This window comes from Dermacentor albipictus, unplaced genomic scaffold (genome assembly GCF_038994185.2).
Source record: "Dermacentor albipictus isolate Rhodes 1998 colony unplaced genomic scaffold, USDA_Dalb.pri_finalv2 scaffold_12, whole genome shotgun sequence".
NCBI lineage: Eukaryota > Metazoa > Arthropoda > Arachnida > Ixodida > Ixodidae > Dermacentor > Dermacentor albipictus.
In genome coordinates this window covers 12,067,933-12,085,888 of record NW_027225566.1, presented here as the reverse complement: position 1 = coordinate 12,085,888, position 17,956 = coordinate 12,067,933, and the positions used below count along the sequence as shown (strand labels likewise).

At 44.2% G+C, this 17,956-nt stretch overlaps 1 protein-coding gene across 1 annotated transcript in view; it reads right to left on the bottom strand.

The window, feature by feature from the left end:
* The window catches only part of LOC139051559 (tachykinin-like peptides receptor 86C), a 489,557-nt gene that overhangs the window by 119,801 nt on the left and 351,800 nt on the right, over nucleotides 1–17,956 (bottom strand). Inside the window, exon 5 of the mRNA XM_070528526.1 lies at nucleotides 14,385–14,535. Coding sequence (XP_070384627.1) covers nucleotides 14,385–14,535 — 151 coding nt within the window. The remainder of the gene's footprint in view (nucleotides 1–14,384; nucleotides 14,536–17,956) is intronic.

The following is a 17,956-nucleotide window of genomic DNA, read 5'->3' as shown; positions in this document are numbered from 1 at the left end:
AGGAAGCGTAATTTTTTAGACCGAATACTACGCCGATACAACCGATGATCGCGAGCCTTAGTAATGTGACGGTATTTAGTGCCGACCGCCAAAGACGACTAAAGGCTTCACCCAACACCATCGCTTAACCCTTAAGAAAATATAAGACGAGTTTCACATGAATGTCTCATGAGTTTTGACATCACAGCCATTAGACTTTCTGATTAGTTTCTTTGGAATTTTCGGATGTATTTCTAATGTCATTCTATAACATATTGGCCACCATCTTTCTGTTTAATTCTTGATGAGTGTTTTTCTTGTGAGCATGAAATGTCTTGCTAATTTGCACACCGGAGCAGTTTTCTTGTGACTTTTTATGTCTTTCTAATGAATTTCTCATGAGCTTATACATGAGATTGCTGCTGTTCATGTCACTCCTGTGACGAAATTAGCCACCACGTGTAGTAACATTTACTTATCTGTCCCAATGGCAGTCAGACCTTATTTAAAGATGTTATCTGTGCCTGACCATCTTTGGAGCTTGATATATGCAGCCTGTACTTATGTATGTATGTCTAGTGAAGATGCAGCACTTCTTACAACATGTACATGGGCCCATACATATGTTGCCTGTTAGACATTACTCAAAGAAAGAAAGTTAGCAAAAACATTTATTGGGCGTATCGATGCTCCCTTAAATGCAGAAGGGGGTTAAATGGAAGGAAAAAAAATAATATCCCTCTGGTTACAGATGCGATATTTTCCTTTCATTCAATCTCACTACTTATCACTGAGGAGACGCTGTTCTTGAGGTGGAGGGTCGTCTTAAAGTGAGTGCACATGTACCCTGTATGGTAGAAAGGGCATAAGATTAACAAAACTTGGGAATCAACCACACAAGCACAAACTGTATCACTTGTTGCAGAACGATTTTATGTTATATGTTATGTATAATACATATATGTCATATATATAACATATGTTATATGTTGTATATATGATGTTATAAAATTTATGTAATGTCGGTGACACAAAGATGTTGAGGAACCACTGTGTGGCCTTTGGGTGCAGCAGTAACTACTGTAAGCCTAAATCGCTCTTGGCTGTACACACGTGCAACGTGGATCAGCTGTGCGTGTGTACCTTTTGTGAATTACTTGGCTCTATCGCTTTCTACTTGACAAAGGTCAGCAGTGCCTGTGGATTGTTAGCGTGAAATGGAAAATCTTCTCACTATCGGATTACTCGGCATGGAAATAAACGTAGGAATGCTCATGTACAGGCAACCCAATGCATCCTTGAGGAATCCAAGTGCCAGTCGTTATAGAATGTTTGCATCAGCTACCAGCATAGTTATCGTACATTTCAAGCCTACTATGTTATGCCTGTGTCCGTGTTGGCCTCTGGCATGATGGCATATATCCCAATCAAGAAATACACCACACCGTGTCTGGTGTTATCGATCATTTACACCCGAGCGCTTCTTTCAGAGGGAGGTCGCAAGTTGAAAAGCAAATGTATAAAAGCATGATAACAAACTTGAATAAAAAATTGAATAAATAAGCATAGCGATTGCCATTCCCTGTCATTAGAGAATGTTCCTCTTTGGCGCGCAATCATTATGAGCGTTGACTGACACACGTCCCATTTTTAGATGTGGTATTCCCAGCTCGTCATGGCAATGTGGTCAAGTGGGACGAGCACGCTGGTACTTTGAGGTAATTATGGTGCTCTCCTAGGTGCACGCTGAGGCAACGGTCAGTCTGCATGCCCAATGTACATTGGACCAAATATACAAGTGATCAAAAGGACAGACTACACTACCCCTGACAAATACAAGACAAATTTTGGGTATCTTAACTAAGGAAGTCTCCAATTCCTGGGTGCCATTCTCAATTCACTTGTGCACAGCTATGCACATATATTTCCAGCAAAAAAATTAATAACGCAGCATATGCACAACAGTTCACAACTGAACTGAGAAATGAAAGAGGGCAAGCAAGGCTTGCTTGGTTAAAGATAGCACCAGATTTGTCCAGTACGTGTCAGAGGTAGTGTATTGTATTCGTTTCACATGTGGTCAAATGTACAAGGACAGACTGGCAGGTGCCTAAATATATACCTATGAGATCACCATATTTCACCTAAAAGAGCAGTATGCTCATCCGACTCGGCCACACATATCCGCAATAGGGCTTCAGGCCAGATTAGAAATGTTTATCTGTTTTCACCCATGGTTGAAAATTGGCAAGAGAAATCAGTCAGGCACACCACCTAAATAACAAGTGTGAGCCAGCCGCCATTATCAACGCATGAAGAAAGGCGTTCTTTCTAGATTACAAGGGATATAAATTAGTCTGTGCCTATTTACTTACTTTTTCTATGCGAAAACCGTTTATCGTAATTTTATGCCTTTGTATTACAACTTCTGCCTTCCCTCTCAAATTAACCAGTGCAATATTTGTTAATCCTTCCATCAACTTAAACAGTCAGTTGTTAGCCGAGGTCATGTTGTATGGTCTCCTTTCCCTAAATGCGTAAATTTTGTCCTGACAAGCTACATGGACTGACGGGCAAATTCAAATGGACACTACAAGTTTCGCCGAGTGGACACGGCTGGTTCTCAGAAATGCGCAAGAACAGTGATGGGTATCTGTTGGCATCCTGTAGTGTGTGCAAACTAGCTCCGACATTGCTGCTGTAGACACACTCACAACTTCTACAATGGCTACCAGCATGAATGGGGGGAGCTTGCAAAGGAAAGATTATGAAGAAAGTGGGAGAAAATACAGCAAGCTTACCAGAAAACACCTCATTAAAGTTACTGCAGCACAATGAATAATAGCCAACCTATTTTATTTCAAGAAATTCGAGCTCATCAAATGTGTATTTGCCAGTGGCAGCTATTCTGAGAACAACACAGAAATAATTGTAGCTATCAATGTCAAACAACCGCGTGATCACTGCATGCTTTGACCTGTGATACATATGGCAAACTACACTTCGAATTCTTACATGGACAAAAACTGCATGTGTGTAGCACAAGCAGAACGTAAAATATGGAAATATATGCTACAGCACAGGAAACAGTACCAAAAAAATAAAACCAAAATGAAAAAGAAATATACTGCATAAAATGCAAAAATAAAATTGAACTTGCAGCCAAGCGATTCATGCGGGAAAAATACTAAAAGTCAGGACATGTAGTTTTATGCAGAACAAGATAATGTGTGCATAATGTCTTCAAACACAAATAAGCAGCAAGTGGAATAAAGTTGCATAAATATTTAGCCTATTTAGCAAGCTGCATTAAGTAATATGTCGATAAACTTATCCACTTATGATACCGAGATCCTACTTTTGTGAACGCGTAAACTTGATACACACTTGACATGTGCGTCCAGATTACACGCCATGCTGCTGCAGCCATGGCCATGGGTTATGTGGACACTGTTGTGGGTCACGGCTTCGCCGCTACAAAGGGAATTCTGTGTTAACTTATAGCTGTGGCACAACAAGACTACCACATTGTGAACAATTGCAAGGTGCATGTAAACACAGTCACGAAAACAATGCCTGCATTGGTGCAGGGTGGCAACAGAACACAAAGTCGAAGTCACTGATGAATGTCATAACAGGGACCCCTTCAACAAAGCAAAATTTTGAACACGCACGCAGCAGCAGCAGTGCATTACATGAATGTTTGTTTACATAACAATTCTAGAGTTTATTTAATGACTTCACGCAACTCTTCCCTGTAATGTTTAGTTACGTCAACGTTATGGCAACACCCCTTGAAAACAAACTTGTGCTAGTAGCACGCTGCGATTTCTTACATTTTTTCCCTAATACTGTTCGTAAATCGAAAACCTTGTAAGCAGAGATTATTTACAACGTCCAATCATTTATAAGCGAGGAAACGTCATTGCAGTAAGAATCTGTCAAGATGCAGATGAGTGGTTATCATGCGACTTCAGCAGAAAAGCGGGAGCTCACGCACAAGCGCGCATAATGAACAAGATTATTTCCGAACATAATCTTTCTTCTCAGAAGAAAACACTTAAGATTTCAAATTCCGCATTATGGCAATAAAGTTGCGCAACTAAACTCTGACACCCGGAAAGCATCGGCATAGGTTTCACTGTTGTCGTGGGAGTTCTCTTTCCTCCGTTCGCAAGGCACTCTATGCCCACACAAGAAGCCCGCACAACACGTGTGTAGTTAGCAAGCGCGGTTACTCACCTTTTGAATGTTACGGCGCAGTCGAAAAGCGCCCTCTAAGTTGCCGGTGCTGCGATGTTACTCCCAGCATACATGCGGGTGCATAGTGGACGAGCAGTGGCACGCTAACAATACCCGTTATTTCTTTGCAACGTCCACCTAACTTTCCACGACAACCAGAGACAGGGAACGCACTCCACGGCATGAACTTCGTTGGTCAACATTTGGCTGGCGCGCCACGCATACGGCGAGTTTGCAGCGAGACACAAGCTGTCTGTGGCACTTACGCGCACGCAAACTAAATCACATTTCATTACAGAAAACACAAAAACACATGACCAAACAAGCACATCGTTGCAGCTCGCACACCCGACAGACTCGTTGTAAACAGAGCGACAGGCGTCCCTTTTGTGTCCCTTTTGAAACGGGGCGGTGGGTGGCGTCACCAACAGGTTGCATGGGGCCAGCCAAGCCCCATGCAACCTGTCGTGTAGCCAAGTCGTATACTGATGCCTAGTCCATACTGATAACCATTCTTTCAGGGTCCCTTCAGTTCATTTTCATTGCCATACCGTTAGGTTTCTGTTTTTGCATCACATATACATTCGAGTTAACAAATTCTACTGTGTTCGTCACGTCATCTATGCAGTTACTTCATCAGTTGTCAACGAGATTGTGTTACAGAGCTTTTTTTCATGACATTTATGCATATGTAATTCTTCAGTCATGGTATTCATACTAAAACCTGTAATTTTTTAACAATTTGTTGAAAACTGCTGTACTTTTGTTTTATTACGTTTACTTTGTAAAGGAGGTCCCATTGCAGTCTTTGACTCCGGGACCTCCTCCTGAATATTAACAACTTGTAATCATTCTAATGATCTCAATAAAAACCGATTCTGATTCTGAATGCCTCGGCCAGCGTCATCTAAGGACTTGTGCGGCTGCCTAACTGCGCATAGTTGTTGCAAGACAAACAGAAGCAAAGATAAGTCTATAATGTATGCTATAGCTTAGCATGGAAATAAATTCTAGGACGCATTTTCAATTTGGAATCGCTTCTGTTATCTGCAGCCAGCAAAAGCATGGCCTTCGATATCGAAAAATGTTATCCCTGTAGAAAGCCGTGCGCTGTGTCGTTATTCGAACGATTTGCACTTCGGTCACCTGTCTTAAAGCCCGTGAATTACGCATTTCACTCCTCCCCGTGCTACCTGCGCCGTCACTTCATTTCAAATAACTTGCTGCTGTTGTTAACGTCAACTGTATAGCCTCAGACATCATTGACGCGATCTCCGAGGGATGCACGTGCAGTGTACGATGTTTCAGTGCCTGCTCGCGTGCATATATATGGCGCAGCTTACACCCCTATCGTCCGTATCTTGCTTTCGTGGTAGTGTGCTTAATGCACTCCTGTTATCTGTGCCTTCTGTGTTGATCGTGTGACCCACGAAGATTCCTCGACAAACTCAAATGTCTCGGCAGCACGCATTTTTCCTATATGGTATGTGCCAGAAATGTGCGCTGGCGCACGATGTGCTTGCAACCAAGCACTACAGTGCGTTCCAGCAAATAGACGCTGCCGCTTACGTGCAGTTTTCTTAAATTTGTCATGCTCATGTCAATCTTCACAATCGTCAGTTGCCACTTAAAGACAAGTAACCTGCCGAGAAACCAAACTTCGCAAAACAAGGCATACGCTATAGGTTTGCACTGTTTACCACAAGTCATAACGGGAAAACACGAACTCACATTGCTCTTTAAAAAGAAAAGAAAATGATGCAGCTGTTTTGTGCCTGGCCCTGATAAATCGGAATCGTTTCCAGAGTACTCCGCGCTCACGCTATGTTATATCGTTTTCTTCCTTTTTGTCTCTTAGACTGCCCCAACGATGAATCTAAACCACTCCCACCAAAGCCCCAGGATTCGATTCCCACCCAAGATCATGGGTTTAAGTGTCTTAATTAAGAATCTCTTAATTAACGGTACGTTAATTATCATCGCCTTCATTAACACCATAGTTCATGGGTCCGACTCCCACCCAAGGTCATGGGATTGAGAGCTTCAATTACCTATGTGTTAATTACCTGTACATTATTTACATATATCATAATTTACAGTACATTAATTAACATCTTCATTAACACCGATTGTCATGGGTTCAACTCACACCAATACTCATGGGCCCGAGTGCCTTTTTAACTATATCGTAATTACCTGCACATTAATTAACATCGCCTTCATTAACACCAATGCTCGTGGACATGACTCCCACACAAGATCATGGGTTCGAGTGTCTTAATTAACTATATAATAATTAAACGTGCCTTAGTTAACATCATCTTTAAAAACAAAGGTCAAGGGTACGAGTACCTTAATTACTATATCTCAATTAAATGTGTGTTCATTAGCATTGACTTCATTAACAAAGGTCGTTGGTTCGAGTGACTGAAATAACTGTATCTTAACTGTGCCTTAATTAACATCGCCTTCATTACCACAGAACGTCGTGGGTTCGAGTGCCTTAATAACCTATATAATAATTAACTGCGCCTTAATTAACATTGCCTTCATTAACACTGAGGGTCAAGGGTTCGACTTCCACTAAGGGTTGTGGGTTCGAGTGCATTACAAAATCTTAAAGAACTGTGTCTTGATTAACATTGCCTTCATTAACACCAAAAGTCGTGGGCTCGACTCCCACCAAAGGTCGTGTGTTCCAGTGCCTTTATTAACTCTCTTAATTAACTGTATCTTAATCAACTCCAAAGGTAGCGTGTTCGTAGCCTGAATTACCACCATAGGTAGTGGGTTCGACTCCCATGAAAGGCTGAGAGTTTGTAACCTCTTTGTACATCGTGTGCTCACGCCGACACTGCCAGATTTTCCGCCTCGTCAGCCATTTAATGCTATCGCATTAGAAAAAATTTTTCACGACTTGGCATCGTACACGTTCATATATGATGTACTTTGACATTAGCAATAACACAAAAAATCTGCATACTTTTCTCATCCGAAATTTTTAGGTGCATTGTCATTTGAGTCTCTGTTGTACTTGCGATGCCAAAAAACATTACACGATGCATTTGTTATGGTTGTCTGATGTCCCATTGGAACTCATGACGTTCTCTACAGAAACTCATTGTAAATTTTCATAAGGGAAAAGGTCTGTGCAATCGGCTATGAGCCAAAATATTGAACTGGTATTACGATTGACAGAATGCCTATGCTTGGGTTTATATTTAGTCGGCACTCAATTTGAACAGAAACAAGCTTCCCAACTAGAACCGCATAGAGTTTAGCCTTCGCTAGTCGCTCACATTGTTTGAGCCGACGTAGGCCGAGTTCAGTCACTGTTAGGCCTCGCACCGTCGCCGAGTTCTCGGTTCTGCTATACAGGCAGACCCAACATGAAGGTGAAGCCTTTAGGATGAAGGAAACTTCAGCTTTGACCTGAGGCATTTGAAATCGACCGTTTTTGCCTTCGTACAGTGCACACGCAAAAGGCGAAAAGCAGCGACATGGCACTATCAATGGAAGGCTGCCAGTTCCACTTTCCACTCGCCGACGGTGTCCTGAATGACTTTTACCATGTTGATGAGCCATATTGACATGGACGTACTTATTGCGATGGTGACACCTTACTTATTTTCTTACTGTATTTTTTAGTGAGTGTGTGTGAAGGAGATGTTGGTATCACGAGTGATGTCTGCAACACCCTCCCTCCCAGGAAAGCAGTACATATCGAAGATAGGCCGGCTCAAACAAACATAAACAAACGAAATAGAATAACAATGTGCAAATAAAAGTCGGAACGTGCCTAAAGCATAGCTAAAATAAAGCGAAAAATAGCCCATTATACACGTCGCAACACGAAAAATTTGCACAGCAATTCAGTATTGCTTATTAAGATTTATGAGCAGTCATTTGCCATTCAGCGGTATTTCAACGAAGAAAAGTCTACAATGCAATTTACACGAGGTTATATCACATCGGTGTAACGTTAAGGGATAAGAAAAGAGCAGATTGGGTGAGGCAACAAACGCGGGTAAATGACATCTTAGTTGAAATCAAGAAAAAGAAATGGGCATGGGCCGGACATGTAATGAGGAGGGAAGATAACCGATGGTCATTAAGGGTTACGGACTGGATTCCAAGGGAAGGGAAGCGTAGCAGGGGGCGGCAGAAAGTTAGGTGGGCGGATGACATTAAGACGTTTGCAGGGACTACATGGCCACAATTAGTACATGACCGGGGTAGTTGGAGAAGTATGGGAGAGGCCTTTGCCCTGCAGTGGGCGTAACTAGGCTGATGATGTTTATGATGATATCACACTTTGCAGCATTATCAGTATAAGGGAATACTTTGCTGTAACCTTAAACTGCAGCTTCAATGCTAGTTTCTCAAAACATAAATCATGCAGATCACGTTATACAACTCTAGTAATTATCCGCAATTATTGAAGTTTCCAAACATTTCACACTTTCACCTGAGAGTAATAGCATAAATTGCAACAGAAAATGATTAAACAGCTATAGGAAGTAAAGATGGTACTTTTCTCGACCGAATAATTTTGTAAATACTTGTTTAATAACCAAGTTAGCTAACATGGTGTCCCGAGCGCACAAACAAGTGTAAACACATCTCACTCGATGAGCGCCAACAATCGCTGTCAAAATGCTGGTTTGAGGAAGAACAGCAGGTGCAACGACTGAATTCATATTCGTGCTGCCTCTTCCTTCAACGCGAATGAAGCGGCGAGAATGGAGCGCACACCAAGGTAACCGCACTCCGCGCACTCTGTCCCCACCGCATTTGGCTTTCAGAATAGGGCCAGCGTGGGCGCACTATATGCAGTCACCGCCGGAGTACAGTTGTTCACGGTCGATATTTCTTCGATGCGGATGAATAAGGCGCCAAAGAGCGATCACGCCTTATACTGATCGCAGCGCCATAAGAATATCTGGTGCCCCTACGTGCAGTACTTTGCTTGCTGCATGAATTCACCTTGCCGCTATGTCCGCAGCAGTTCATGTCGCCGCAGCGCTGTCGTTTATACTGGCTGGATGAAGTTTCATAACATTAGTAATGACACTGGACTGCATGGAGACCAGCAAGTGGCACAATGCTTAGGCCTACTTAGACAACTGCCAGATGAGCTTATAGCTTTAAAGTAGAACTTGAAATATAAGGGTCGCCATGGTGGCGTAGAACACAAGACCCTTAAAGTATGCCTGAAATGGTTCGGACAAAATTTGTAGACGAGTAAGCTACAGCTAAAGTTAATCATTTGAACCACAATTTGTGTGAAGCGTCTCATATTGGGAGCTACGGACGATTACAAGTTACCCTCCTGCATAGCCATGCATTTTTTCTTCAACTCGTTCCCCGAGTGATTGAGGCTAAGCTCCACTTTCTCTGACTCTGCGTCATGATGGCACGTCGTGTCGTCTACTTCCGGTTCTCTAGGAAAGAGCGCGCGAAGCCCCTCTAACCTCTCCGGCAGCTGCTTGGCAGTCGACCCCAAGCGAGAGCCGTCGAAGCAGCGTGCGTTGCGAGCATTCTGTCGCAGCGCCGAGTGTGTCTGGTGTTCCGGTAACTACAGGCGAACTTGGCGTTTCGACAGGTTGATGGCGGCATAAAGTCAAGCTGATGAAGGAACTTTAGCGTAGACATAAGTGAGCAGACTGATTGGTCTGCACGGTCGAGCCACCTGTGGTGCTGAGCTGAACCAGCCAAACAAAGTGCTAATATTGCTCTAACCAAGTGCAGAACATTTTAAACATTTTCAAAAAGAACGTGTTAATGATTGCACTTCTGCGAAAAATTTACACCAGCAGCAACTAAGTCCGAATACCGGACTCGCGAAACGCTAGTGTGGTAGTAATCTTCTGGTGTGAAGTGGCGACACCAAGCACGCAAATCCTGGCGTCGATCGGATGCCGACAGTCCGATGCGCTGCAGACACTCCGCTCGTCTGCTGCCTTGCAAAGGGACACAACGTCGCAGATTGACAGATTGCCGGTCGCTACGTTTGCAGCCCACAACGCAACAAAGGTGATTTATGGTGCTCACGGAAAGAAAGACTGACGCTGTCCACGGAGCTCTCGTCAAGACGGAGCAGGTTGTAATACAAGCAGACGGCACTTGCTGTGTGCCAGACGTGCTTAAGTGTACTGAGAAATGTGGATCCTCTTTCTGTTGCTTTCTTTTTATAGAAACAAATTACCTAACATTCCAACTATTGCGAACATTTGTTACTGTGAAGTTGGAAAAATTATCGATGACGCACCCTGGGCAGCCAATTGGATAGCTCGCCCTACAGAAGTAATTAGGACAATTTACGTCAAAAGGGTAGGGGCGGCTGAAAATTCAGCCGAGCAGTGGGCTGCGATCGGCAGCGATGTACACTTTTAAAACCTTATAATAAATTACACACTTTACGCGCAGCACTCACATGCTTCAATTAATGATCCGAAAGACCTACTCTAACGACTCAGTACGTTTCTACAAAATCGTCAAAATCGTTTCAGGGTCCCTTTAATAACAGGTTTGTAAGAGTGTTGTCCCCAGCATTGCAGTTCCACCCGATTGCCTCGCACTCAGCACTATAAGACTAGATCATTCTTGAACGGTTGCTAGGCTTGTTCATTTATTGATAAACTGACTGAATAATTCACTACGTTTTTCTTCACAAAGCTACACGAAGAGTATGACGACGCCATGGTGAAGACGGATAGGAGCTGCTGGAGGGCTGGTGGTTTGCCTCGTGGCCATCGTCTAATTAACTGGGAATCCCAGGTCGCGGTCGCTGTTTGGTAGCATTGGAAGAGGGGACCCTTTCATCTTTAGCTCAGGCTGCCAGGTAATGGTGTGGTGTAGACTTTAGTGGCGCTAAGGCGTCAGAAACTCAATGGCGAGAATTGTATAGAACAAGAAATTTGGAGGATGCTTAAGTTTCCACTTTAAGAGTGGAACGCGATAGCTTTCAAAGACCCTTACTGCTTTTAATGCTTCCCAGCGACTGCACCTTGTGTAACCGTAATGTTTATCGGAAAACGCTGTCTACGAACGCTATGTACGAAGGCGAGCTTTCTGATAGGAACGCGGGCTCTTGTGTGGGTTGATCTCCAGTTATTATTTCCCACTTTTCTGTCTGAGAAGAGCTGACATAAAGATATGCGCTGTCGGTGTTCTTATTACATTTATTTGGGGGTAGCCGTTCTAAAAATTCTGGAACATAACTTTGTAAATATTGTCACAGTCGGTAATGTCGGAAGAAGACGATGATGGTGGCCTTGGAGACGACGAAGAGTTAAGTTTTTTATCGCTGCTGTGCGCTTGTTGGCTCAGCCATTAAAAGCCATCTGTAAATAGACACACGCTTTTTCCTTCCCGTAACAATATGAAAGGCAAGATATAAGCAACTTTGGTGGTAGAGAAGTGGTTGAATATGCGTGGATTGGAATATGGTTCCAATTTCTTTTTGCCGAGGCCACGTCCAACGCCGGACGCGAGAAGCCGGATTTTCTGCGACACGGGCTCTTTAACGCTATCGGGTTGAAAGTTCATACTGCATTCCTTTATTCCAGATGATAGGCGATAACGCCATCGTTCGGCAAGGCTCACCTGATGCATGAAGTCGCGAGAAGCAACAAAAACATCCAACCGCTATCACCTTGTTGCTGAAGAATAAATACTCGTATGTTCTTCGCAGAAAAGTGTAATCTTATGCTATGTTCAGACTACGTTCGTAAGGCGCCGATTTTTCGTAACAAACGTAAGCGGAAGCGCAACAAGCGTATGCGTCTAGTTCAGACTGCGAACGTAAAGGTACCAACGTGCGCAATTCTCGCAAAAATCGTGGGTGAGAGTGTTAAAGGGTCGGCAACATTTACGACTGTTATGTTACGACCGTTGCGACACAGCCAATGACCGATAAGCTTTCGGCTTTCAACAACCGGTGACGACACTTCCGTCCTCCCGTCTGCAGACAGCTCCGGGCGCGGGAAGTGCCATTCCGCAATTCCGTGCGCACGATTGGCTGTGTTCGTGAAAATTTTTGCAGTGCGCCTTGCGAGACTGTTTTCAGTTCATCTGGTTTATCCGCCGACGAAATCGATGGCCGCAGATGCGTGCTCCGAACTTCGATGAGTGGTCTCATTAGGTTTTCAAGGAAGCGGAACTGCTGGGGCGACACGCGCATGATGTTATGAAACATCGCAGCATAACCAACTCGGAGCTTGGCGAAAAGGTTGTGAAAATCGCCGTCCGCGGCCGTGTCGAGAAATACTTGCCGCACCCAAACCCTTCTGCGTCGCCTTCGTCGTCTTTGGGCGATTAAATACATGACTATAAGTTTGTTTTGAGCGTGAATTTCTTCGATCTCGGCCAGCGCTCGCATGTTGGCAGGAGCCATATTGGACCGCTGGTGACGTCAATTCTGCAGCTCCAAATTTGATTGGCCTGTTGTAAAAGCCATAATTTAGGCAGCAGTAAATGTGAACAAAGGTGCCGGCTTAACTGCCGTAACGTTTTTTACAGCCGTTACGTTCGATACGCCAAAAGAGCTGTTACGCGCGTTACGACCGTAGTGTGAACATAGCATTAGATACCAATTTTCAACTTTATCACAGTATTCATTTTTCTCATGCGCCTCACTTTCGCCTACATCTTCCACTCACTGATAACCTACCAGTGTACATTCGGAATATTGTATTTTGCTTCACATGTCACATCCCTTTTTCAGTGTTGCATTATTCGCCGAGTATTTGTGGCTAGGCAGCAAAAGTCATCGTAACAGCACTTGACCATGCCGTTTGTGGGCTGCAGGGTTCATGACTAGGCATTAGACGATCTTAGCACATCTACACAATGCCCCACTAACGCAACTGACATCCCTTCCACGCTCGTCTCTTCATAGCGTCAGTCAAGGTTCAATATTGTTTGAGCTAACAGCCTGATCTTATATATATTTAGTGACGAATCTTGCAGTTACTGTTTTCTTGTAGTGTTCTCTGCCGCACCATGATTTGCTGAGAAACACGACGTTTTTATTTTGTGATGGCATCCAGCACACCACCTATTTCACCCACAGAGAAACTCATGGTATTAACTGGGACTAAACCATCGATTTTGGGTCCTAATAAGAATGCCCTACTGACTACAAAAGTATTTCTAGCGAATATCCTTCACCGGCGCCGCACTAAATACGTGTAGTGCAAATAGCTAATGCCACAAAACGTCTGTTATTTAAACAATTATTCGCATGAGGAAAGGCTAGGTGGCGTCCCTTTAGTACCACCATATACATAACTAGAACACGTGGGGAAGCACGCGTACCGTAAAGTAAACATGTTGCATGCCACAAGCTGCAAACAATTCTTTCTCGCTAGGTGGCTCAAAGACGACGGAAGCAAGGGTGAAAGTATTTGCTTTCTTTCTTCTTGTTTTCATGTCCTTAACGCTCGTGGCAATCCACCAGCCAACGTCAGTAATACTATAATTACTACGTAGTGACTTTTTAGTGATTAGGCAGCATTCATGTGCAAACCGTAGGTATACTACTCGGGAACCGGGGTGCAGGTTCGCCAGCAGTCACGATACATAATGCTTCAGCAATGATTATGTAGTTCCTACAAGGCAGGGTCGTAGAGTGGATACACTTTTCAAGCGATACACTAATCCTACCATCTGACCGTCTGCCATCAGTTTTTTTTTTTGGTGACCACTGACACATTGCCAGAAATTGATATTTAGCCGTGCTAAAAATAAATATTTTAGTGTGCGCCTTGAAATTGTGGAAATAATAGCAAGCAGTTATGGAAGCACATCACCTGATAACGTGTCTTCAAATTCGCATCAGCTTGGATATATCTGTCCGCGGAATTTATGCAGTTTTTCACAGCTATTGATCTGGCTTTTTAAAACACACAAACACACACTACACTGACCTCTCTTTTTATCCAAGAATACGTTAAATACTACAAATTTCATTCCAGCAGCTTAGCGCTTCCTTGAATGAATTTCCTCATTTCCGTGATTTTGGAGGAAAATTGCCCGAGATAATCTCTCCTCACAGAGCAGGTGTTAAAGCCACCGGTCCCCCCTCCCTATTATCCGTTCCCATCCCGTGAAGACTTCGCGGGCGCCTGCTAGGCCAGCAGCACGCAAGCAAAGCTCACCTTCTGCTTGTTGCGCAGTGCGTTGTGCTGGTGCTCAGTGAACTCTCCGATGCAGCCAGAACCCCACAATTCGCGACTCATGCATGTGTAGGTCGCCGCCATGGTGAACACGGGCACGACATACGTAAGCACCAGAAATGCGACGTTGTACCTGCAAGAAACAATAAAAGCACGGGATTTGCTCACTACACGTGCGCAGCTCATAAAACTTCTAAGTCGCAATGGCACTTCTATTGCTGTTATGGATGTGTGGTCAGCTTAGTAATACCTGGATATTAGAGGAATGTGCAAAGTCCGTTAGAAAGAGTGGAGCCGAGATTTTATCTGACGTCAGTGTACAGAAGGCGGGTAGCAATTGTTCTTTCACTGGAAAAGAACGCGTTACAGGAGTGAAAAAAACAAAGTAATGCGACATCTATTGAATAGCTTCAAAGCTAGAGGAAGAATAACCTTGATTCTTCCTCTAGCGAAATAAAAGACGTTGAGCTGCTAGTTGTCTTGCAATCTTCTAAATAAGAAGGACAAAAGTCTAACGGGAACAAAAAAATGCAAGGAAAAAAAGAAACGAAAACGCTGTCTCCACTTGGGATTTATTACAGCTGCTAAGAAAATACAGTGCTATGTAGTTACAGCTATACCATTAGACAAGCGTGAACAAGATTTTTGTAATTTCTTTATTTTATATATTAATCAATACTGTTAGCCGGAGCCCGTCACAGGGCAGTTGCAAGAGAAGACATACAAGATAGCAGTGCTGCCGGAGTCGAGAACAGACTAAAAGGGGAAGAAACACAAGAAAAGGACAATACAAGCAAGAAGAAGCAAAGGCCATAATGCATAAGGGTGTCATCAGCTTTGCCACAGCCGCCACATGAAACAAATCTATTACATCAGGAAATGCAAGTTTTTAATGGGATAAATTGTTGAGGCTATCGTTGAGGCAATAAAAATCGTGCGTAGCAAAGGATGCTAGTTTTCTTCTGCAGGGGTCTATCTTCAAGCACTGGAGTCAACGTGTCCAGTACTTACAGTGCGCTACCAGCAACAGAAGTGTCCATGTGTGTCAGTAGTAGACACATGACATTATTGCGGGGCTTTATCATAGAAATAACTTGCTAATTCTCGTCTCGCATGTGGTCGAGTGTAGCGACATTGTACTTCATATTGGGAGTAGTGTCCTGTGGCTCTGGTGTTTGGCATGTCTTCAGCAGTGCTGACCGCACCTCACTTGATGAATCATCAAAAGTATGGCCGCTTTTTTTCGCTGACAGCCATGCTCTTATTGGAGAAAGATGGAAGAGGAGGCAGCATTACCGGACGAGACATGTCCCATGAATCGGAAGCGGATTTCGTAGACTCGTTTCCGGGAGCGATGTCGCCTTATTCCAGCAGAATCATATCTGTGGGATGATCCGTCACTGTTCATTTTCCTCCAGCCTTTCTGCTCTTTCTTTAGGCGTGGATAGTTTTTTTGAGGATGCAGCGTACAAGTCTTCAGAATTTCGGCACTTCAGCTCCGTTGCACCGAAAATGTCGGCGTCATGTTGTTCGGAACAACCTGGGCATACAAATGAATTTAGGCATACAGCACTCAGCCATCCGATTCTTAGACATCTTCGGGACTGATGTGGTTGGGTACGAAATGCTGTACCACATGGTGAAATTGACCGACCTTTATGTCTGTTGGTAGACAGTCACTTTTAAACACGAGCCCAACACAGCTCGAATTACAAGGCGCTGAGCTTTCAGTAAGCAACACCATCTGTCGCAGATTTGATTTAAATTTGCAGGTCGCTGTCGCCAATCGATGCGTTAATACCATAACCAAAATCAGCCATGGTTCCCTTGTCTTTCGGAACCAGTTAGTCGGCATTACTGTTGTTCAAGCATTTCACTGCCACCAAAGCATCGATTGCGCTTCTGTTGTGGACATCAATAGCCAGGGCGTTCTTTCGATTTTTTTCATTCTGATATCCTTAATCTCTCGTGGGAGAAAAGCCTTCAGAAAAACAGATATCGCTTGTCGAGTAAGGCGGTTCACGTTGTCCGCAGGTGCGTCTGGCCCAAAGTAAATTGTGAGCGCCGATGGTCTTCGGTGTGGCAGGAAAGTTGACTTACTTTACGAGGACCGTCCGTTCATGGTTCTTCTCTTGCCCTTCCGGTGTTTTTGTAGTTTATTTAAGGCTGTTCTACGTTTTCTGCTTGTTTGTTTGGCATTATTGGTCCGTGTCAGTGGCGTCTCTTGTGTTCTTTATGTAAGTTAATAATAAACTTTAATGCAAACGTATCAATAGAGTACGTTGCTATGCAACCAGTTTAACCTCGATATAACGAATTGTAATGTAACGAAATTGTCGCTATAATGAAGTATCCAATTTTTTATAACTTCTTGTTATAGAACAGAAGCTAGTTAGAATGTCAATGTAACGAAGTGTGTTAATACGCGATTTTAATATGAAATTTCCCTGCCGCTACAAAGGAATACCGAGACAATAAATGCAAACATCCGGGGGCGCAGATGTCAAATGGTTGAATTACAAGCTGGTGCTCGCCAATGCACCTCTCAAATCGCACGCCGCGAGCAAGAGCGACCACCAAAGTGGAGCGTCATATTCCGTAAAACTCCAAGGGCGATAATATTTTGGGATGGTTTGGGTGCGAGATTGAAAGCTTACGTCGTTGAACTGAGAAGGATGGCAGTATGAACAAGCCCTGTCTCCTCGCGCGAGCAAGGGGAAAAAGGGGAGGGGAGCGAGCTGACGGTAACGCGAGGTAGCGCGAATGAGGGAGCGGCAAGAGGGGGGAGGGCAGGTTGCCACTTCTGTTCTTGCGCGGCCGCCGCTACGTATGGCTGTCAGTGCCGCTGAGCGCATATACGCAGTCCGTGCCTCCTATTTGAGAGGTAATCTGCATTGTGTGCAAATGGTTGGTGGTGCTGAGATGGCGTCGCATCAGGTATGCTGCCTTCCCGCATGTTTAGTTGTGTATTCCGTGTAATCGCGAGTTTCCCAGACGCTTTGAAACGGTAGGCAGACGAAGCATTTGCGCCCGGCTGCCGGCGCCTTTCACGATAGCGTCCTCCTACTACGGAGGACAATCTCAGACGCGGAGACAGAGTGAGCGCGAAAGTCTGGCCGGCTTCGCATCGTATCCCCGATGCGAATATAGTTGTAACGGCAAGAAACCATCTTTCGTCGCCGTCTCTCAAATTCTACAAAATTATTTTCTACAGTGTAAGCTGTTACGTGCTCATTCAATAGCCATTTCGGCTGGCGATGGTATCCGCCGCCTCTTGTGCCGCCAGAGTCCATAGGAGCTATCACCGGAACTGAGAAAAAAAATATTAATTTCTCGCCGGGATCCAACCACGGTCCCCTGCGCTGGAGTCAGCTACTGTACCACCGTGTCACGCCAGCGCTTGCTAGCATGCAGCGAATTATTGCCCTATAAACGCGTCCTAGCATGCGAGGGGACACGCCAACATACATGCACGCCACATAGCGCCGATACGCGCACACGTTGTCTTGCAGTTGCATATTATTACACCGGATAGAAGGCCACGTTGCAGATGC